General features: G+C 35.1%; 2 protein-coding genes across 3 annotated transcripts in view; both read right to left on the reverse strand.

Moving 5' to 3' along the window:
- Positions 1 to 521: 521 nt before the first annotated feature.
- LOC108741724 (trafficking protein particle complex subunit 11) lies at positions 522 to 10,573 on the reverse strand. 2 transcript variants are annotated; one of them, XM_018476618.2, is made up of 15 exons: positions 10,040 to 10,573; positions 9,024 to 9,383; positions 8,739 to 8,969; positions 8,282 to 8,423; positions 8,043 to 8,216; positions 7,085 to 7,218; positions 6,815 to 7,022; positions 6,559 to 6,761; positions 4,485 to 4,674; positions 4,092 to 4,428; positions 3,662 to 4,023; positions 1,405 to 1,562; positions 956 to 1,169; positions 702 to 893; positions 522 to 620 (listed from the first exon to the last, which is right to left on the reverse strand). In XM_018476618.2, exons 1-15 carry the CDS (start codon positions 10,432 to 10,434, stop codon positions 552 to 554), a joined length of 3,369 nt encoding a protein of 1,122 aa, XP_018332120.2. In that variant the 5' UTR covers positions 10,435 to 10,573; the 3' UTR covers positions 522 to 551. The 2 variants fall into 2 exon arrangements, with proteins under 2 accessions (XP_018332120.2, XP_025834501.1); XM_025978716.1 differs by lacking the exon at positions 10,040 to 10,573 and having other exon boundaries at positions 9,024 to 9,244; positions 9,306 to 9,366.
- A 557-nt stretch (positions 10,574 to 11,130) lies between these two features.
- LOC108741726 (sterile alpha and TIR motif-containing protein 1) overlaps positions 11,131 to 22,668 on the reverse strand; it is a 28,708-nt gene continuing 17,170 nt past the window's right edge. Inside the window, exons 7-12 of the mRNA XM_025978742.1 lie at positions 17,729 to 17,851; positions 16,075 to 16,338; positions 13,564 to 15,396; positions 13,334 to 13,500; positions 13,012 to 13,269; positions 11,131 to 12,318 (exon numbers count right to left, since the gene is read on the reverse strand). Of these exons, the coding sequence (XP_025834527.1) occupies positions 13,056 to 13,269; positions 13,334 to 13,500; positions 13,564 to 15,396; positions 16,075 to 16,338; positions 17,729 to 17,851 (2,601 nt within the window). The 3' untranslated portion in view covers positions 11,131 to 12,318; positions 13,012 to 13,055. The remainder of the gene's footprint in view (positions 12,319 to 13,011; positions 13,270 to 13,333; positions 13,501 to 13,563; positions 15,397 to 16,074; positions 16,339 to 17,728; positions 17,852 to 22,668) is intronic.

Below are 22,668 nucleotides of genomic sequence, written 5' to 3' on the forward strand. Positions count from 1 at the left end.
AAAAAAATTGGCAGTTATAGGGACTGCCGATAGAAGTGAAAACTTAGAACTTTTAGTATTAAAATTTGAAATTTCACAATGTTTGACTAAAAATTATCAACATCAATCTGGTTTTCACATCTATTGACACTCCGAGCAACAATTATATGCATAAAATAATTCGAAGTAGTCTGCATTCTGTCAAAACTGCCAGACGCGGATCGCGATTTCGATCTTTTTGGATCTCATCAGCGCGTCGCAGACAGCTCCGACAGAACACTGACCAACTTTCACCTGCTCTCTTAACAGTGCGTTTTAGAAAATACTACAAATGGCGCAGTAAACGCCATCTGTAGCACGTAATCCTAAAATGTAGCATCGTGCTACAGATGGCGTTCACTGTGCCGTTTGTAGTACTTTCTAAGAATTCTATTGTCTGAACAAAACGTGGTAAATCTTTTAACATTTCTCTATACGTGAAAAAAAGAACAATATTAAGATAAACAAATTTTTATTGTAATAATTAAAAAAAACAAAATACAAAATGTAAAATATGTACTTTATTTAAAAATTCAAACAACTTTTAGTAAATTTTCATCTTGGATCGCTTTCGGAAATTCGGGGGATCCTTTAACTTGAGGCTGAAAAACACATTTGCAAAACAAAACACATTCAACAATCTTTTAATCATTGTAAGAAAAAAAAACAGAACAATCACGTACCATTATAAACAAATGAGTAGGAAGCGCCCTATCCAATAGGGCATTTACTTGATTTTGTCTTAATGAGGGCCCCTCTGTGTTGTTTTCGGGAACAGTAATCATAATTTTCGGCAAAACAATATTACCGGCAACGACCGGATACAAATTATAGTCGAGAGTTTTAAAACTTTCCGGCAAGATCGATATTGGAATCTGGAGATCGATATTATTTATTGATTTTAAATTAAACTCATGATTAAACATTGTCGCTTTACCTGCTTGTAACCCGCAAACATAAACGCATCTCCACCCTCTACGGTTACTTCTAATTGTAAAAGTTGATGAGATCTGTTGTATAGAGTGTAAGTTACAAGAAGGGGTGTGTGAAGTAAACCAAAAGCTGGCAAATCAAGTTTAATGTCTAATGGAATCCATTCGATTTCAAATCCTGGTATCATGAGCTGACTGGTTGCACTCAAACCGTTTTCTCTATAAAATGTAATCTAAATTTGTTCAATGAATTCTTATATAGCATCATTGATAAAAAAAGAGGGTTGTTAGCTTATATTTAATGAATATCCGAACATTAGCCGATTTATGGTTGACGAGTGCTCTTGCTGTAAGCTCGGGAAAGGAAAAAAGTTTCTACTTCTGCCTCATCGTCAAGTAAGCAACAGTCGCGTACTATTTGCGGGAGAGACCCAGTTAAAATTAAATTTATTACCTTTTCCATTTTATGGTGTACTGGCCCACATTGACAGGACTTTCACAATTTCTCTTCACTTTTGCAAGAAAGACTTCCGCCCCAGATTCTTTGTCGTTTAAAATCAACCCTTTAACCTGACTGTGAACACTTTCATCAATTGATTCCACAGGCGGCATCTACCATACAAATAAGAACAAAAAGCAATGAGATCTATGTAGGACTTTTACCAGTTTGATGTGTGTGAATGTGAAGATAGGCCTGAACAAAAACAACTTCTCCGGAAAAATAATAATTTAATATGGAAGGGTTGCGCACCCTATAAATAACCCTCAGACCCTCTGAAAAATTGTCTCATAGACAAACTTCTAGAGGTAAGATACAAAAAATTATTGTGGGACAAGAACAACTTCCCCGGAAAAAGAATAATTTAATGTTGGAGGGTTTCGCACCCCATAAATAACCCTCAGACTCGCTGACAAACCATCTTATAGACATAACCCTATCCTAAAGTCGGATTAAGATTTTTTAAGTATGAATTTCTGTGACCCAATGAACATGGGGATCATTTTTCGGGAGGCCAACAGGAACTAAAAAAAAAAGTTTTGCAAACTGTACCAAGTGACATGTCAAACGAAAAGGCAAACTAGACTGGGTGGATCGGCTTGAGAGTTTCGATGATTCAGGGAGCCGGACCATAGGTTCAACCATAATGGGTGGGTTCTTAAAGAGAAACCAGACTAAGACAAGTCCCTGAAAGAGGGCAGCAGCTCTTTCAGTACTCAGGGTGGAAGAGATCACGAGCTCAGGACAGGAAAGAGTGGAGGTACGTGTCCAACCAGTCTTAGGACTGACCTTATGATGATGAACAAAATAGATGAAAAGTGATCTTACCCCCCCCCCTACCTTATCATCTAAACTATTGAGCCTAAAATTTTGAAAAACATACAGAAAAAAGTTCTTTACTTATAGATTCCAGGAAAATTAATAACAATTCTATTAAATAAAATAATTCGAAGTGGTCTGTATTCTGTCGAAACTGCCAGACGCGGATCGCGATTTCGATCTTTTTGGATCNAAATAATAATTTAATATTGCAGGGTTTCGCACCCTATAAATAACCCTCAGACTCGCTGACAAACCATCTTATAGACATAACCCTATCCTAAATTACTTCTAGAGTTGGGATACAAAAAATTATTGTGGGACAAGAATAACTCCCCCTGAAAAATAATAATTTAATATTGCAGGGTTTCGCACCCTATAAATAACCCTCAGACTCGCTGACAAACCATCTTATAGACATAACCCTATCCTAAATTACTTCTAGAGTTGGGATACAAAAAATTATTGTGGGACAAGAATAACTCCCCCTGAAAAATAATAATTTAATATTGCAGGGTTTCGCACCCTATAAATAACCCTCAGACTCGCTGACAAACCATCTTATAGACATAACCCTATCCTAAATTACTTCTAGAGTTGGGATACAAAAAATTATTGTGGGACAAGAATAACTCCCCCTGAAAAATAATAATTTAATATTGCAGGGTTTCGCACCCTATAAATAACCCTCAGACTCGCTGACAAACCATCTTATAGACATAACCCTATCCTAAATTACTTCTAGAGTTGGGATACAAAAAATTATTGTGGGACAAGAATAACTCCCCCTGAAAAATAATAATTTAATATTGCAGGGTTTCGCACCCTATAAATAACCCTCAGACTCGCTGACAAACCATCTTATAGACATAACCCTATCCTAAATTACTTCTAGAGTTGGGATACAAAAAATTATTGTGAGACAAAAACAACTTCCCCGGAAAAAGAATAATTTAATATTGGAGGGTTTCGCACCCTATAAATAACCCTCAGACTTTCTGACAAATTTTATATCATAGACATAATCCTATCCTAAATGACTTCTAGAGATATGATACAGAAAATTATTGTTGGCCTAGAACAACTTCCCCGGAAAAATAATGATTTAATATTAAGGGCTTTAGTATCCTGTAGACAACCCTTAGACCCTTTGACAAATAATTGCACTGATGTTATCATAATTTAAGCGATTCTTAGAATTTAGATGGTTAAAATTAAATAACTGATTCATGTGTATTCTGTGGATTTGTAAAATTATCGTCCTAAGCACACAAAAAAAAATAAAATTCAATTAGAAATGAGTTCTATGCCAAGTGTAAGGGACTGCAAAAGTTCTCGATTGTTTAAACTTTTGTCTTGAAAATTTGAAATTGTAATTAAAATTAGTACTTACAAAATCTAGCGAAGTATTTTCAATAACGATCGGCCAGGGTGAGACGCAGTTAATGATCGGTGTTACTACGAACTCTTCGTCCACGTAAAACTTTGAAATGTCTTCGAATAAAGTATTAGAAAATTTGGTATTGATTTCGAACGGTTTCACAAACGGTACATGTAGAGTATCTTCGCTAATACTTGTTCCGGACCTATCGGACTCGAGGACGTAGGATACTTTAAAGACCACTGTCCTCTGACCGGCTTTGTGACCTCGAATGTAAAGGTTAATTGATTTGCTCTCGCCAACTTTTAAGTCTGGTAGGCCGATATTTAGGGGAAGCAGTTCGCTTTTAGCAGCCGTGTTGAGACAGAATTCGGCTAGAAATTATCACTCGTCGTTAAAATCAAACATAATAAGAAAATCAATATTATTGATTATCACTTACTGCTTCCATCCATCTCCCCTTCGGAAAGATTAACCAGTACATTAACGCTACTTATAGGAGCAATATCTTCATTACTAACGGTGATTATTATATTAAACCATTCGCCAACAAGTGCGGGCTGTTTGTGATCATAATTAACATTCAGTTTCGATTTTCTCGGTACGACCAGCGCCGATGACTGGGGTAGAATACTTTCGAAGTCCACGTGGGACGCAGATTTCCTTCTGAACCGCGAAAATTCTTGGATTCCTCCGGTCGAAACCGCCAAATTGCCATTGAAAGATAACTCAACACAACACTCTTTTGGAATGCCCAGATACAAATTTATAGAATTTATCTAAAAAGATTTTTTCGCTATAAGATCACGGGGGAGGGGTAGAAAAACGGTTTTACCTGCATGTCTTTGCCTGTCGTTTCAGAATCGGGCAGAAATTCAACAATAAACTTTTTGACTTCGTTACTTTCGAACGTTAAGTTCGGATTGTTAAATTTTGTTTCGTTCACTGCAAATTCTGAACTGTATTCACTCGTATTTATTGTCACAGAAAGTCTCGTAAATCTCAAGAGAAACGGACATGTACTTCTAAACAAAAAGGGTAATTTAAATCAATTTTCCCCCTTACTGTTTAAAATACTTCATTAAAAACATTGGATAAAGATATTGCAATATTAAAACTAATTAATATTAAATAAACTATAAAACAGTGCATTGTTTCAACGAAATATTTAATAAATCACCTAAAAATTGGTTTCACTAAATAGTAATTTTCATGAGTACAAGACAATACTATCGTCTGTACTCTTCAAAACAATAACACTGTCTTGATTCTTCAAAAAAGTTAATAATAAATGTCTTAACTGTTGAATGTGACAATATTATTGTCTATACTCTTGAAAATAACAATCATATTATCTGACTCTTGAAAATGACAATCGGATTGTCTGACTCTTGAAAATGACAATTGTATTGTCTGCACTTTTGAAACATACGATACTATTGTCTGACTCTTGAAAATAACAGTCATATTGTCTGACTCTTGAAAATGACAGTCATATTGTCTGACTCTTGAAAATGACAATTGTATTGTCTGCACTTTTGAAACATACGATATTATTGTCTGACTCTTGAAAATAACAGTCATATTGTCTGACTCTTGAAAATGACAGTCATATTGTCTGACTCTTGAAAATGACAATTGTATTGTCTGCACTTTTGAAACATACGATATTATTGTCTGACTCTTGAAAATAACAGTCATATTGTCTGACTCTTGAAAATGACAGTCATATTGTCTGACTCTTGAAAATGACAATTGTATTGTCTGCACTTTTGAAACATACGATATTATTGTCTGACTCTTGAAAATAACAGTCATATTGTCTGACTCTTGAAAATGACAGTCATATTGTCTGACTCTTGAAAATGACAATTGTATTGTCTGCACTTTTGAAACATACGATATTATTGTCTGACTCTTGAAAATAACAGTCATATTGTCTGACTCTTGAAAATGACAGTCATATTGTCTGACTCTTGAAAATGACAATTGTATTGTCTGCACTTTTGAAACATACGATATTATTGTCTGACTCTTGAAAATAACAGTCATATTGTCTGACTCTTGAAAATGACAGTCATATTGTCTGACTCTTGAAAATGACAATTGTATTGTCTGCACTTTTGAAACATACGATATTATTGTCTGACTCTTGAAAATAACAGTCATATTGTCTGACTCTTGAAAATGACAGTCATATTGTCTGACTCTTGAAAATGACAATTGTATTGTCTGCACTTTTGAAACATACGATATTATTGTCTGACTCTTGAAAATAACAGTCATATTGTCTGACTCTTGAAAATGACAGTCATATTGTCTGACTCTTGAAAATGACAATTGTATTGTCTGCACTTTTGAAACATACGATATTATTGTCTGACTCTTGAAAATAACAGTCATATTGTCTGACTCTTGAAAATGACAGTCATATTGTCTGACTCTTGAAAATGACAATTGTATTGTCTGCACTTTTGAAACATACGATATTATTGTCTGACTCTTGAAAATAACAGTCATATTGTCTGACTCTTGAAAATGACAGTCATATTGTCTGACTCTTGAAAATGACAATTGTATTGTCTGCACTTTTGAAACATACGATACTATTGTCTGACTCTTGAAAATAACAGTAATATTATCTGACTCTTGAAAATGACAATCGGATTGTCTGTACTGTTGAAAATGACTGTTATTGTATTGTCTGCACTCTTGAAACTAAGGTTATTATTGTCTGCACTCTTGAAAATAACAGTCATATTGTCTGATTCTTGAAAATGACAATAGTATTGCCTGTACATTTGAAAATGACCATTTGGCAGAAGCAACTGTCTAATAGTTTATTAAATATTTCGCTGAAGATTTTGATGATATTGTAACTGTTTTGTGAAATTATTAATGATCTTTACCTTATAAACACTTCGAGTACAACATTTTGATCCGCCTCGTATTTATCCTTTAAAAATCGTGCCTTTGTTTCGATACAAGACACAACACTATTCATATCCACAGTTAAGTGAATTGATTCACTTTCGAAAACCTTTTTCCACAAGTTTAACGAAGTATGAACGTCGTAAGAAGGCAAATTTAAAACAGGATTAGGGATTTGTTTCTAAAAACGTTATTGCGGATGTAACACTTATTTAAAATAATTTGTTTTCTTACTTTTAAAACTCTGATTAGATTTTCGTAAACTTGAGCCTTGTATTCAGTAGTAGTCGTGATACTTTTACCCAACAGCTCCAAAGATATCGTAACATAATCTTGGACTGTAGCTGTTAAAAAGGCACACTGCAAAGCCTTTTGCAAAATATGCGACAATATTGACCACCAACACTCTAGTCGATAGTCCCAAATCATATGCGTAAAAAGACTACAAAAAAAAAACACGCTTGTAGTATATTTCATGTTTTTCTTTCGATGGAATGCATTTACGTTAAAGCCTTTCCATAATCTCTAAATTCGAAATATTCCTCCGCCATTTGAACGACTAAATAACGTCTTGTTCTTGGACATTTGTATGTTTTATATTGAGATACAGCCAGTCCATATAACGAAATTATTACATTCTGCCAAGGATATAAATTTAAATTTATTTTCTTATTAAAATTGTTTAAATATAAATATGTAATTTCAATGGCAAAGATTTGAAATTATCGTACGAAACTGGTTTTTCTGCTTGTTAAAAACTTTTTATATATTCCAAAAAACCATGTCAATATCACAAATAATAAAACACGTTAATTAATAATACAACGTATCTTCCTTATCTGATAGTATTTTTATAAAAGGAAATATGTAGTAGACAAATGTATAATAGCATTGTGTTATACGACAGTGTATACCCCCACTCCTCTAGTTCGTTGTGTATCTATACGCATGCTTTGCTTCTCGAGGGTATATTTAATAAGGGTATTAGTCAGTCACAAGGTTTATACGAGGTAGTTGTTCGATCGCGTATGTTTCAGTGGTCAGCAAAGTCTAACGTGTAACATCACCGTTTAAAAGGTCAGTGAAATAAATAGTCACAACAAGTAATAATAAGTTCTAGGGTTATGTATGACATTAATTAGTATATAAAATTTAATTATTAATAGTGGTTGATATGAAATATTACAAGGTGAAAATTCATTTTCAATTTTCCATCCACTACAAACTACCTCAAGTTAATGAAGAAAAATTGTGACAACTGCAACAAAAATTTTCCCTCATTATCTTGAGGTAGTTTGTAGTGGATGGAAAATTGAAAATGAAATTTCAGATTAATATTTAAAATTTAAGATCAAGTAAACACTACCTTAGTACTTACCTAGATTCTGTTAAAGTTAAAAACATTATTTACGATTGAGTTAAATATATTTTTTGATGGTTGTAATTCATGAAATTTACTTACGGAATGAGCCACTTGTTTTTCCAAAAACTGCAGAGCCTGGATTCCTTTTTTCTCCAATTGGGGATCCGGATTGTCCATGTTCAGTTTTCCAGGTCTCCAGGGTCTCTGCCCGTAGAATTCTAAATGGTCCAGACCCTCAAGGGGATCTGGAGCTGTAGGATATGCAGTGACGTTCTAAACCAAACGGAACAATCCCCTTAATAGATTTCATTTAAAACTACTAAAGAAATATTATTTACATTGCAAAGTTCGAGACACGATTTTTTTCTTTGAATAGCATACTGGGCTGCTTGTTGGTAATAAACTCCGGGATGCTGGGTTTGAACAGCCGGTAATCCTAATCTAACAGCTTCGTCAAAAATATCACCGAAAATGCTGTATCTAAAATTTTCTTCGTTTCAAAACAAGGTCTCGTACAGACTATTCCAAGGAAGAGTTTCAAGAGGAAGTAAGATAGTAAAAGATCTTATTTTTTTTTATTCAACTGTCTATTTAATGAGATGAACAGATTTACAATCTAATACTATAAAAAACCCTTCAGGTCTTCTACCTTTTTCTTCCAACTTACGACAACTTCTTGGAATGCCCTGTATGTAAGTAATAAGATGTTTCTAAAATATTCCAAGAAAAGGATTAATTTTCTTGAAACATGTTTAGGACATCATGTATACTTCAAAAACCAAAAATTTTCCTTACTGTTTACAAAGCCACGCGTAATGTTCAAAAGCTAACTCCTTAAAACCAATTCTTGACTTAAACCTTTCCGCATGCGCCTTAAACTGGGAAATGGCGTCTCGCGGTAAATTCAAAGTAAACATCAATTTGCACAATTTGTAATTGATAAAACCGGCGACAGTTTGGATTTCCATTGCATTCGTGTCGACGATCCTAATCTCAAGTAGTTTATTGTACGCGTAAGTGTAATGCCTTCAAAAAAAAAACTCTTTACATGTACTTTTTTGGCTATTAAACAAACCATACTTATGGGCGGTGTGAATGTCTTGTTTAAGTTCGTTAAGGAAGCCCATTTTGAATTGATGCCTGACGAATAAATATTGATGAGTGTTCTTGTTGAGATACTCTTTATGATTTTCGACATGTTTCGCTTCCATGTGGTAATAATTTTGGGCCAAGTCATAAAAAGCACTCTCCAAACGGACTATATAGCCCTGCAAATGATCTCCGTGAGGTAAAACAAAGAGGGATTTTGCACTGATCTCGCAACTGGCACACAGGGCAATAGCCCTCTCTGAACTTAAAGAGTCCTCTCCTGCTGGTAATGGGGGAGTGTTTTGTAAAAGAACAACGACCAATCTGGTGTTCCTCCCTTCGAGAGCGGCTCTAAAACAGTGAACGGAAGTCGTAGGGGGATGCGGGGTAATTGATAACATCGTAGGAAAATTGCGCCACGGAATGATAGTTAGGTTCATTCGTCACAAATGAATTTAGTTTGTGTTACAAATTTATTTAAAAGGCTCTAACAATTATCATTCAAAACAATATGGACTTTAGTAATTGGTCCATAAGAATAAAAAAGAAAATATAAATAAATAGGGAACATTAAGCTTTTTTGAAATCATTATTTTTTGATGAAAATTTCCTTGCGTCGTTATTTTGCGTGATGGATAAACAGAAACAAAGAAATACTTGATTTAATGTAACTAATAATTCAAATTTGGGATAATGAACATCATTTCAAATCCGGAAGTGGTCAATCGGAAACATAATGTATAAAATTCCTTTAAAATTATATTTTACACAAAACAGTAAAATTCACATCAAAGCTGATGCAGAAACGATAAAGACGTTCATGTTCAGTTTTGTGGATCATAAAATTTAAGATTGAGAAAACTTTTCATATACACCGGAAATAATACTAACAACAATAATAAACAGCTTTATTTTTTGTATTTCACAATTGCCAATGGGCCAACCCTTATTAATTACTCAAATCTCCTTTAAATAGAGTATTAATGCAGGTATTAAAAATTACTTACCTCAATGATTGTACCCTAGATGCACATTCAATAATTTTCTCATTCCATTGCAAATCATTCCAGTCTAAATCATAAAAAATTACTATAACTGAGGGTATATCGCTGAGATGTTTTCTTAGCCAATTCTTCTTCAAAATACCCTTTGGAATATACCATTCATAGGAATTCCTTTTTGGTTTGACTACAGGGAATTCTTGAGCATTACTAATGAGCTTAAACAGTACCGGGGATCTCTCAACTCGGCGGTTACTGCTAAGATTTTCCCAGATAGTCTTATGAATGGCATTATTAACTGTGTCCAACCCTGAAACCCCTACTAAAGCCAAAGGCTTTGCACAAAGCTCAGGTGGAAGCTCAAACTGTTCATTATACAAAGCCACATAATTAGGTTGCATTTTTTAACTAAATAATATACGACACTCCTATTATTACATTTATTTGTTCTAGACGTTATTTGATTGATTCAAAAGGTATTTTTAAGTATTTTACTTTTATCTTTTGACGTTTATTTTACCTAGGTTATGTTTATTGATGTTCCATGATGTTCTTCTTTTTGTTCGGTTTTAAGTCGCGTGCAGAACTACTGAACAAAAATTATACTGATCGTTTTGTAAATGATCCTTTCAAATGGCTTCAAAACGAAACTTTCCGTATTTTATAAGGTTCTAATGTATCATTTAAAGGTTATAAGACTAATAAGCTTAAAAAAAAAGTGTGTACCCCTTTTTAATTATGACAGATCAAGCAAATATTTTAATTTTTACATTGTAAACCAAACCCAACCTGCTTAAATTCTGTCTTCTTTGATTCTACAATGTCTGTCAAAATCGTATGAAATGGTGAACTGTTTAAATTTGCACTTGAAATACTTAGTTATTTAGGAAAATTGATTTTTTTTTTTATAATATTTATTTTTTTTATCGGGTTCGGATTCTAAGAACTANTATTTTTAAATATAACCAATAAAAAACATCTATCATAGAAAATATAATACTAAAACCATTACACAAGTGTTAAAACAACGGCGTTTAAATTTAAAAAAGACACGATTGTAAAAGGTCGAATTTGACTTTTATAACCTTGTCGTTTTCAAATTTAAATGGTCAGTATAATAAAATACCTACTGGGCTTGCTCGATGAAAATCAAACAAGCTGTTTCGAAACTATTTAGATGACTTTTTCCGATTTTCCGTACAAGAGTCGCAAGGCGGAAAAGTTTGGGTAAAAATCCCTCAATCGTAAAAACCACAGTTTCTACAATATGGAACTTTTCTTTTACATACACGTAACATTTCAATAAAATATAAGGTCCACATGAAAATATGTGTACAATAACGACTTAAATAAGCTGCACCGCTCTTAAATTTAAATCACACAAATCATAATACAACAAAGAAAATAAAATTGCTGCATGCCATTTGTACTTTCATTTGTTTTAGTTGACCCTCCCTGTGCCAATAAATGTAAATGATCTACATTTATTCGATCCTACGCCCTCTTAATAAGAACGGAGATATTTGATAAAACGAGAAAATTCGCAAAACATAAAATAATGTGGCAAAGAATTTAGTTTTAGGAAACCCGAACTTATTACGAGACGCGGAATTGATTAAAAACAATTTTAAAATCATAAATAAAATCCACTAATGCGAAATAAAATGAATAAATTAAATTTTGAAACGTAAAACTTTTCATAAAACAACTAAAACAAACAAAACATATGTCACTTTTTAATAAGAGATCTCACTTTGCTAACGCATCTATTTAATAATTTGGGTTTTTGTTTGGCCGCATCACTACCATTAATACCTATCGTACCATTTTTGGTGCCGTTGGAATCTAAGTTTTTTTCAAAATCGGAATTATTTGAAATACTCGTATTAAGTTCGTTCAAACACTCGACAATTTCATTATCGATCGCTGATTGTTCGTCTTTTCTTTCACCAAACTCGTCATTACTTTCTTCGGTAGTTTGAGGCGGCTGTATCACACTGTCCGAATTTAAGTCGATGCTGTTTTCGTAACTTTGCGATTTTTGCGGAACTTCGGACGGAATATGTTCATTTTTGACAATTTTTGTAACAACGGCAGCGACCGGTTCATCCCCGTCAAGTAAACCGTCCAAACTGCGAGATCGATTAGGGGTGACTGGTACGGAATTGGTTACGGTCGACGGTGTATTAGAACCTCTTCTTGCCGGATACTGTGGTGGTAAACCCTTCGGATGTCTGTTAGATGTCATTAGCCAGTTACGGGACGGACTCGATGATTTGTAGAGCCTGTACATAGAAAATAAAAAATCCGTTAAATAAAAACACTTTTATCAATGCAAAAATTGATGAAATTGATTATGTGTAGGATTACTAGCTAATTGCATTATGGGATCGGAAATATTGGGGTTATTCTATGTCAAACAATATTGATTTTTTGATTCTCGCCCTATTTTACCTGGTCTCATAATACGTAAACATTTCTGGAAAGGTCGATTTGTACTGTATTCAGCAAAATTTTACGTATGACATTGGCGACTGTTCGAGTGAAGTAGGTAGAGAGTCACTTCACCTAATTTCTGGATGTTATCGAGATTTATTATTATATTAAAAATATTTCAGTTATAATTAGTTTTTGTTCCATGCAAAAATGCAAATAAAATTATTATTATTTGCTTGTAGTGCTTTCTAATGTTTCAAAAAGTTAATGAAAAGGTCTTAATATTACTAAACGAATGACCAAGTGAAGAGCTAGGCACGGAGACGTCGTTCCTCTGCCAGCGCGAGCAATTACCGAGAGAACGCAGACTTACCGCTCCTTTTAGATTTTATTGTGTACTTTTAAGGTTTTAGAAAAGAAATAGAAGGGCAGTATGTTTTCGGACTTAGAATTAGGATGCGGGGATTTAGTATTATGATGGGGAATACCTTTGGAATGTAATTATGCCATTATTAGACGCAGAAATGATAATATGTACTGACCTGGCAAGTTGTGAGCTGGCAACCGAGGCTGGGGGACCATCTAGTCAGTCCCTGCCCAAGCCCGAGGTTCCGTTCGTTTCTTTATCAGATCCTTTGCCACTTCCCGAATCGTTACTGTGCATTCGTTGATAGTTGGGCGGTTGTCGTACCATCCCGGGATTGGACGGAGTGCTCGGAGTCATGTCCCCTTTGTTAAGACCAACGCGGCAACCGTCCCTCAGACCATCGGCTCGTGTATTTATCTCTCCACGCATGAACCTAACCAAAAACATGTATTAAGTGAATGCTACTTATCGACCCTTGAAGATTTTCTTTTACATACCTTTCGAGTTTGTCCACGCACGCATCTTGATAATCATGAATCCATCGGACTCCGTTGAAATGACACACTTGCCGCATGTCTTCAGGAAGCTCCTCAGCTTCGGGCCACTGGAAATTGTCAATAATTGGGATGATGTTGCATTGCGCCTGAAGAGCAGCAACTATTTCCTGTAAATTACGAATAAAATTATGCTCCCGTACATTCTCTGGAAATTCACGGCGATGACTTACCCTGTGGACCCAATCTTTCCTATCTGAGTCTCCTATGCACCTCTCCAAAGCGTTCGGGGTTAACACAAGTAGAAAATGTTTGGCTTTTTGAATACTTTGCAATAAATTGTTGTCAAATTTGCCAGCTTCTAACCTTTCGACGTCAATGAATACGGTAAATCCCCGGAGTTGCAAATGAACTTTGAGCAAACTGGCCAACTGTGACCCGTTCGATCGTCTGTAACTGACGAAAACGTCTAGGGATTTGTCCATGTTTTCGTCGCTAAACGTGGCCATTCTGTGCTCTAACTGTCTTATACTGTCCATTATTCGTAATCGATGGATGGAGTTCACAATACCGCATTCGTTGAGGAGTTGGTCTTCGGCCAAATTTCGTAGAGATTCTTTAGACTCGATACCAGCATTGAGCATACTGTAGGTGTAAATACTAAATTCGGGTCCCAACGATTGGAGGAAGCTGTTGATGTTCGCACTGTCGCGAGAACTGTAGTCGGCCATCTTTTTCAGGTTTTGGAGTTCTCGCGTGAATCTTTTTCTTTTAATTCCATTCGTAAGGCCGATATCGTCCCGTAAGTTTTCTTCAGTCAATTGAAGGAGAAGATCGCCGTCGACCCTGCTCTCGACGAAGTTGGGAGCGTATTCGAAGAACCCGATCTGTTTGACCCATTCTTCTACGTCTTCCGTGGACCACAAAGGCACTTGCTGACTAAGTTTGTGAGGCACTTCTTCGCCAATAAAGCGTAAGGCTTGTGCGGCATATTTCGAGGCAACGGCGTTCGGGCAACTTGCCACTTTTTTCAACGATTCCACGGCACCTATTTCCGCGAATATATTCGTGTTTCCCTGTTGTTTTTTGATTCCAGCTTCCATACAAAAATGGAACGCGGCCAGATTTCGCGCTTCTTCCCTTTTGGAACTGAGGACCGGCACAAGATGTTTCAGCCACGTTTTGCTTTGACCGTGGGCGTGAGCAAGGTTCGATTTGGCGAATTCGAGCGGATTGTGCGACGTGACGAAAGGCTCAACAAGTCCTAGCGTTCCCGACTGAAGCACCTCGGCTTCTATCTCGGCGTTCGCTACCAGCACAGTGATAGCCAAACATGCGTAATATTTGATATTGTCGTCATTGTGGAAAGCCAACGGGAACAGCCACATCGGTACTTTCCTCTTGATCATGGCTTCCTGGTTTTCCGCTCCGCCGTACAAACTCAAGTTGGCCAGAGCACCGGCACAGTGTCTCAAAGTTTCCACGTCACTTTTCCGACATTCGAACAGTAAAGCGTCCAAACCTCCGAGTCTTATCACATCACTGCACGTTTCTTCGCTGTGCTTGAAGAGGTGCTCCAGGATCCCGGTTCCCACCCGCGAATGCTTCACCGAATTCGAATGTTTCGTACACCTACAGGCCACGTTTACCACTTTGTCCAGACCGTTAGCGACCACGTGAGCTCTGTTCTCGGTCGTGAGACATTGTTCTAAAAGTTTCGCGCTCGAAAATTGTAAATCGCTATCGTCGTTCGTACAATTGGTCATAATAAGGTCCAGGCCGCCGCAGTTTCGTAAAGCGTTGCAAAGGGAGTAGCCCAATTCGTGGCCGTATGTCGGAACGGCCCATGCCTTTTGCATTATGTCGTTGATCTTGTTTAGAATCGTCGGGGCCTTTTTACCCAGATCGTTGTTCTTCAGACTTTTGATGAACATGTCCATGTACGTGGAATATTTGTGTATGGCGCGTTCCACATCTTGGGCGTTAGAATTTGACGACAACTGCTCCAAATCGTCAAAGGACATGTTTAGTAAGTCGTCTTCCGGCTTACCGTTCATTAGCTGAAACTAGAAGGACCAAAATTAATCGTTAATAGAATCGGGAATATCTCTATCGCTTTCAAAGGGGCGAACTCTTATTGTAGTGTTATTTGCATAATTTTGTTCTCTCTGTAGATACAGTATCACACCGACTCATAATCACAAAATGAGTTATAGCCAGTAACCTTGGTCTCTGACTAATGTGCATATAAATTGTTACCAAGATTGTGTGTAATATGAAAGATTAACAACCGTATTCATTGTCTAATTCGCTTCGAAATAAAAAATATTATTAGATTCCGATAAGACAAAAATTGAATTACCTTGGTAAGAAGAATTACATGCATTACGATGATGAAAACTATTTTTCTTGCCTATGTACGTTCCAAGGATTTAAAAATTAAAAGAGGAGCAATATAATTAATGATGATTATATTGCATTACCTATCCAGTTATTGTAAGAACGTTTTACACTTTATAAAAGAGAATTTCTAATGTGAGTAATAATTCAAAAGTTAATGGGAAGATGTAATTTTCAAACCTTGTCCTGTTGGAATGACTGACAATTAGGTGAATATATTGGCGGCATATCATTAAATGCTATAAAACTTGTTAAACGACTTTTAACAGTTGTATGGCATTAAAAAATAATTGCAATTTTAAATTTTTATGCTAGTACAATAAACAATTCAGACGTAAACGTACTTGTGCTCCGACAGCCTTTAGCATAGCACTGGCCGACGAGTGTAGGCCCTGCGAGGACGAAGTGTAAGTCACATTTGACTGTGAAGAAGACGAGTGCTTTTCTTGATTAAAAACGCCACTTGCGGTCACTGTTTGTCTTTGTTGTTGGGCTTCGGAAGCGATTTTCTCATGACTAAAGGTGTCTGTGGTAACTTTCATACTCGTATGCGCCATATTTTTCTTCTCTTGTTGACTGAGCTCGCCCGTCTTCAATGACCGTGCTTCCTAAAGAAAAATAACAAGAATTTTGTGAAAAATGCACTTTCTACAATATTTTTCTATTACATATATTTATTATGAAGTAGTTTGTAATGTAAAATAGCATGTACGTTTGTATATGATATTGCTTTAACTATGATAGTTTTAGTTAGATAGGTTGGTAGGACACTTTCTCAGGCATGATGGTCTAATCAGGGACATATTAGAGGCAGAAACGGGAGTTAGGAGGGGTAGAGGTAGACCTAGATTAGATTACTGTTCACAAATAGTTAAGGATGTAGGTTGTTCTAGTTTTAGGGAAATGCGAAGATTAGGTCAGGATAGGAAAGAGTGTATGTGCGTGTCCAACCAGTCTTAGGATTGACGACCTTATAATGATAATGAAAGATTGCCAATGATATAGGAAGGTATTTATTAGCAAAATTATGAAAATGACGAGGTGACAGTTTCGTTTATTATAACCACTTCGATATCGACTTGAGTTTTCAAGAAATTTGTGAAGATCGTCGATACCGAAGCTGCTACAATAAATCAAACTGTCTGCCCCAGGATTTACATCATCTCCCTGGTAAATGTAATCTGCCTCTTTTATTATCGGCAGATAGTATATTTGATTTAAGCATCAGATATGGTATAAAGTTAGTGAAAATCACTTATTTTTAAGCGAGATATGAAACCAATAGGGCGCACCATGTCTCACTTTAAACCGTTACTTGTTCGGGGATTCATAACAATAAAAACATACGTTCTAAGCACCCAAAAGGGCAGATGGTATGGAGCCATGTCTCAAAATAACTGCTTAATACGTGTCTATAACAAATTTCCGACAAAAATTTTTCTATGCTGTATTAAAAATAGATCGTCAATTTTTGGCATACAAATAAACCGTATGTTTGTAAATTAATAAGAAACGTAGATAGTTGATATAAAAACACTTTGCAATATTGGAGTTTTCCTAGACTAATAGAGCCTCTTTAAGGGGCTCTAGTAGTTTAGTACATATAGTAAGTGTAGGTAGGTACTATTAGCTGTTCTAATTTGTCAGGATTTACGCACCCACGTGTTTAAAAGTGTTGATTAACTAAAGGTTAAATTTAACATTAAGTTTTACCAAGTACCTAAATCATGTAAACCAATGACACAAAACAATGAAATGGACGGATGGCAAATCTAAGATGAATTTTGATTTTGAAATTCCATAAATAAATATGATCGAGTTAAGTTTAGATTAATGTTGGTGTTAAACCAAAATAAAAACAGACAATTTGTAGATTAATATTAACCGCCAAAACATTCCAGCTATTTTGACACATCAGTGTGTATCCAATTTTACAGCAGATACTTAAATTATTATTATTATGTATTTTGTTAGTTTATGATTAGAAATGATCCATACCGCAAAGTCTATGCTAATTTTCGGAGGAATCAGATTGTGCTTTCGGAAAAGCAGAGTTGGATCGGAAAGTGATCCTTCCCTGAAGACACCGCGTTTCACGGGCCACGGGGCAGACATAATTCTCTCTCACCAGTCAGCACCCCCTTTGGCTTGTTCTCACAAAACCACGATCACTAATCGATCATTTTTTGTTTTATTGTTTACGATAATTTTAACTTGCAGGTACTATTGTTCTGAAATGTTTAGGTATTTCTGAAGATTAATTTAATTTTTCGTGATGATAAAGATATGTATCTGTAGGTAATGTTTCGCGTCCGAAAAAAATAGATTAACTGACGTTGCCACCACTGTTTCCGCACTGTTCGACGTCAAACAACTTGTAGAAGCAAACGTATAAAAATACAAGATAACTTTTGGCTAGTTGCCATCGTGATCTGTGTACGAAAGCATTTACCAATGGGTACAACTGTGTAACTGTTACGCGTTTAACACTATTGTTTAAAATATTCCAAGTCACTCATGTGACTATCAGAAATTACGACAATTAAGGTAGTCCGGCCGGAATCTCATTTGCGGTGAAACTACAGCAAATTTTATGCTGATCAATGGCTAAAACATTATCATTGCCTTAGACTTGAGATAATATTGATCGTATTACAATAAATCCATAATAGTGAACAGATACAGGATAGTGCCACCTACTGCATCGAAGTAGGGTCCAAAACAAACACAATGAGAGGTTTAGATTTTTACGATTTGTAAAATTTAGGTTAAAATCCGAAAAAGAAATAAGATTAAAGAAGAGAAAATAAATCTGGTAGGTTCGATGTCTTTCAGTTTCACGCCCATGCAATGACACGTGTCGGAAACAATAGAATCAAATTTAGATACGAACGACAGACGGGGTTACGACATATGGGACTGTTAACTGATTGATTAGTTTTCACAAAAACCGTTTTACAATTTAATCATGCTGTATCGTATTTCCGAATTAAAGGGGCCAAAAAAGGACTGCCCTGCTAAAATTTTGAGTTGATTTGGTATCATGACTTTTACGAAAACATAACTGGCTTTCGTGGAAATGGATTAAAGTGGTCTCAAGACTGTATTTAGAATCTAACTTTTGATAGGGTGCAGACCGTGCGACAAAGTAAGTAGAGTTATATAAACCCCTCATTATCATAAGGTCGTCAGTCCTAAGACTGGTTGGACACGTACCTCCACTCTTTCCTATCCTGAGCTAAACTTCCCACTTCCTTAACTATTTGCGAACAGTAATGTAACCTAGGTCTACCTCTACCCTCCTAACTCCTGTTTCTGCCACTAATATGTCTCTGACTAGACCTTCATGCCTAAGAAAGTGTCCTACCAACCTATCTCGCCTATTTCCCATTGACTCCCATAGAGTCCTCTGTTCTCCTATTCTTTCCAATACCTCTTCATTTCTAACCTTTTCTACTCACGTTATCCTCATCATCCGCCTATAACACCACATTTCGAACGCTTCTAACCTTTTTTTTCCGCCGCGCCCACTGTCCATGTTTCGAACCCGTACAATGCCGTGCTCTAAACATGCACCTTTAATATAAATCCCTAACTAGTTAATACGTTTTTAGCCCACAAAGCTAGGAAATTAACTTTTCTAACAAAGTTTAAATTTAATTCCTTAAAAGTTGTTCGTAATTTCTCCAATTCCCTGCCTTACAGTTCTGACCCATAGTTTTCGATGACAAAATACTAAAATTGTTTAATAGTTAACCCCTCTTGAATCCGAGTACGTTGAATCATTGTTTAAAACAAAAGAAATTTCGTAACTGTCAACGTAATTTTAGAAAAATTCAAATTTTTGTGCCGTTTCAATTTCGTTCAATGGTTTTACAAAATTCAGCTAAACCTGATCGTATATTCTACAATACTACTTCACCGTTCTCCACGATGTTCGACGACGATTTTGAAATCGACCAGGATGTGATAGAGAAATTTTTTGTAGTTACTGCATTAGCGTGCATGTTCTTGATGCACATTTTTGCAAAAAAAGACGACACTGCGTGCGAGGACTCTTAAGACGTTGACCAAATGAAAACAGCAACAAAAAAAGCGAAAAATCTGCGTATTATTATTGGCAAAAGCTAAGAAGATACTTTTGCAATTACCTGCAGTCGTTGGACGTTAGCGGAAAGAAGTTCGGACTTGTGCGAATAAAAAGCACAGGAAATGCGATTATAAGGTCCTAAATGCTGCAGCGTTAGGACGAAGGAAGTTTTTTGAAACCTGGTGGCTACACGAATTGCATGGTGACTCATGATTCTAATACGAAACAATGAAAGTACGGTACGGGGTAGGACAAACAACAAAAAACAATAACAACAACAGAGTGAAGGAAGCGGGGGTTTGACTCGAAACCAAGGGTGAAATATTGATCTGGAGCTCGCTACTGCGCAAAGCAACTTGCAGATATAAACAAGAAACTATTTGAAATCTATATTGATATAAACGCAAAATAAAATAAACATTAAGAAACCATTGAATAATAAAATCTAATGATGTATTACGTGCCTAATTTATTAACTAATAACTGAATATAAAAGTCTGCTTTAGTATAATAAGCCTTTATTTTAGGAAAACTAGGAATCATTTTGAATAATAAGTCCACGAAAACACACTTAGTGTCTACTTAGATGCTTTATTGAACTCTTAACAATTGTTTCACCCTACCAGGTCATCTTCAGAAGAAGTTTTGGTTATGTTTCCTATATACTCATTTGTAGTGAGGATACATCTACTAATTTATCTCAAATTATTCAGTTATAAACATTTTCAATTTTATTCAGTAAAACGGAGTTGCTATTTTTCATGTGTTCTTTGATTTCGAAGGTTTTTCCAACATGGCTAGTCTTTTTCCTTTTTTCTCTATGTAAAATATTGAAATTCTCTTCTAAAATAATTTTTTTGTTTTTAATATGGTTAATAAAAGCTGAATTTCCATTATAATTTTTAAAATGTTCTTGTATTTCCTCCTTGAACGATCTTTCAGTTTGTCCTATGTACATTTAATTTATATACTCTATTTAAATTTATATTTAGGGTGAAACAATTGTTAAGAGTTCAGTAAAGTGGAAATTATGTGTACTTTCCTGGACTTATTATTCTTAGTATAGTTGGAACTTTAGGTACAAAACTCCACTCTGTTTAATGTTTGTTTTTGTCGAAATTTATTTAAACACTTAAGGAATCATACAATAGCACAACACCTACGGTGTGCTACATATTTCTTCTTTGTTTCTGTCTTTTGCAATCGAATAAAAACAGGTTAGTTCTCATAAATAAACCACAAATGGAGTTGTTGCTTAAGAAGACGCGCCATCAACATTTTATTTACGTATTCATTCACTAGTGTAGGTCAAGAGTTTCTTAAATTTAAAATAGTAACTTCATTGCGAATTTTTATAAACGCAAAAACTTTCTCAAATATTTTGCAATTAGGCTGAGCCTTCGTTTTAAATTTTACCTTATGGTATTACTAGTGACCCGGCCCAGCTTCGCACGGGTGCAATGCTGATACTAAATATATTTTTGTTTTGTTTAGATTATTATCGAAAAGGGGAAATCTTCAAAAGATACCCCCTGAACATNGGGTGAAATATTGATCTGGAGCTCGCTACTGCGCAAAGCAACTTGCAGATATAAACAAGAAACTATTTGAAATCTATATTGATATAAACGCAAAATAAAATAAACGTTAAGAAACCATTGAATAATAAAATCTAATGATGTATTACGTGCCTAATTTATTAACTAATAACTGAATATAAAAGTCTGCTTTAGTATAATAAGCCTTTATTTTAGGAAAACTAGGAATCATTTTGAATAATAAGTCCACGAAAACACACTTAGTGTCTACTTAGATGCTTTATTGAACTCTTAACAATTGTTTCATCCTACCAGGTCATCTTCAGAAGAAGTTTTGGTTATGTTTCCTATATACTCATTTGTAGTGAGGATACATCTACTAATTTATCTCAAATTATTCAGTTATAAACATTTTCAATTTTATTCAGTAAAACGGAGTTGCTATTTTTCATGTGTTCTTTGATTTCGAAGGTTTTTCCAACATGGCTAGTCTTTTTCCTTTTTTCTCTATGTAAAATATTGAAATTCTCTTCTAAAATAATTTTTTTGTTTTTAATATGGTTAATAAAAGCTGAATTTCCATTATAATTTTTAAAATGTTCTTGTATTTTCTCATTGAACGATCTTTCAGTTTGTCCTATGTATATTTAATTTATATACTCTATTTAAATTTATATTTAGGGTGAAACAATTGTTAAGAGTTCAGTAAAGTGGAAATTATGTGTACTTTCCTGGACTTATTATTCTTAGTATAGTTGGAACTTTAGGTACAAAACTCCACTCTGTTTAATGTTTGTTTTTGTCGAAATTTATTTAAACACTTAAGGAATCATACAATAGCACAACACCTACGGTGTGCTACATATTTCTTCTTTGTTTCTGTCTTTTGCAATCGAATAAAAACAGGTTAGTTCTCATAAATAAACCACAAATGGAGTTGTTGCTTAAGAAGACGCGCCATCAACATTTTATTTACGTATTCATTCACTAGTGTAGGTCAAGAGTTTCTTAAATTTAAAATAGTAACTTCATTGCGAATTTTTATAAACGCAAAAACTTTCTCAAATATTTTGCAATTAGGCTGAGCCTTCGTTTTAAATTTTACCTTATGGTATTACTAGTGACCCGGCCCAGCTTCGCACGGGTGCAATGCTGATACTAAATATATTTTTGTTTTGTTTAGATTATTATCGAAAAGGGGAAATCTTCAAAAGATACCCCCTGAACATACTAAATATACTACAGAATGTCTTTATATACAACATTCACAGTTTTTTTGTCATTAGACAATACAAACCGGCCTCCCGGCC

This window comes from Agrilus planipennis, unplaced genomic scaffold (genome assembly GCF_000699045.2).
Source record: "Agrilus planipennis isolate EAB-ADULT unplaced genomic scaffold, Apla_2.0 scaffold7, whole genome shotgun sequence".
In the NCBI taxonomy this organism is placed as follows: domain Eukaryota; kingdom Metazoa; phylum Arthropoda; class Insecta; order Coleoptera; family Buprestidae; genus Agrilus; species Agrilus planipennis.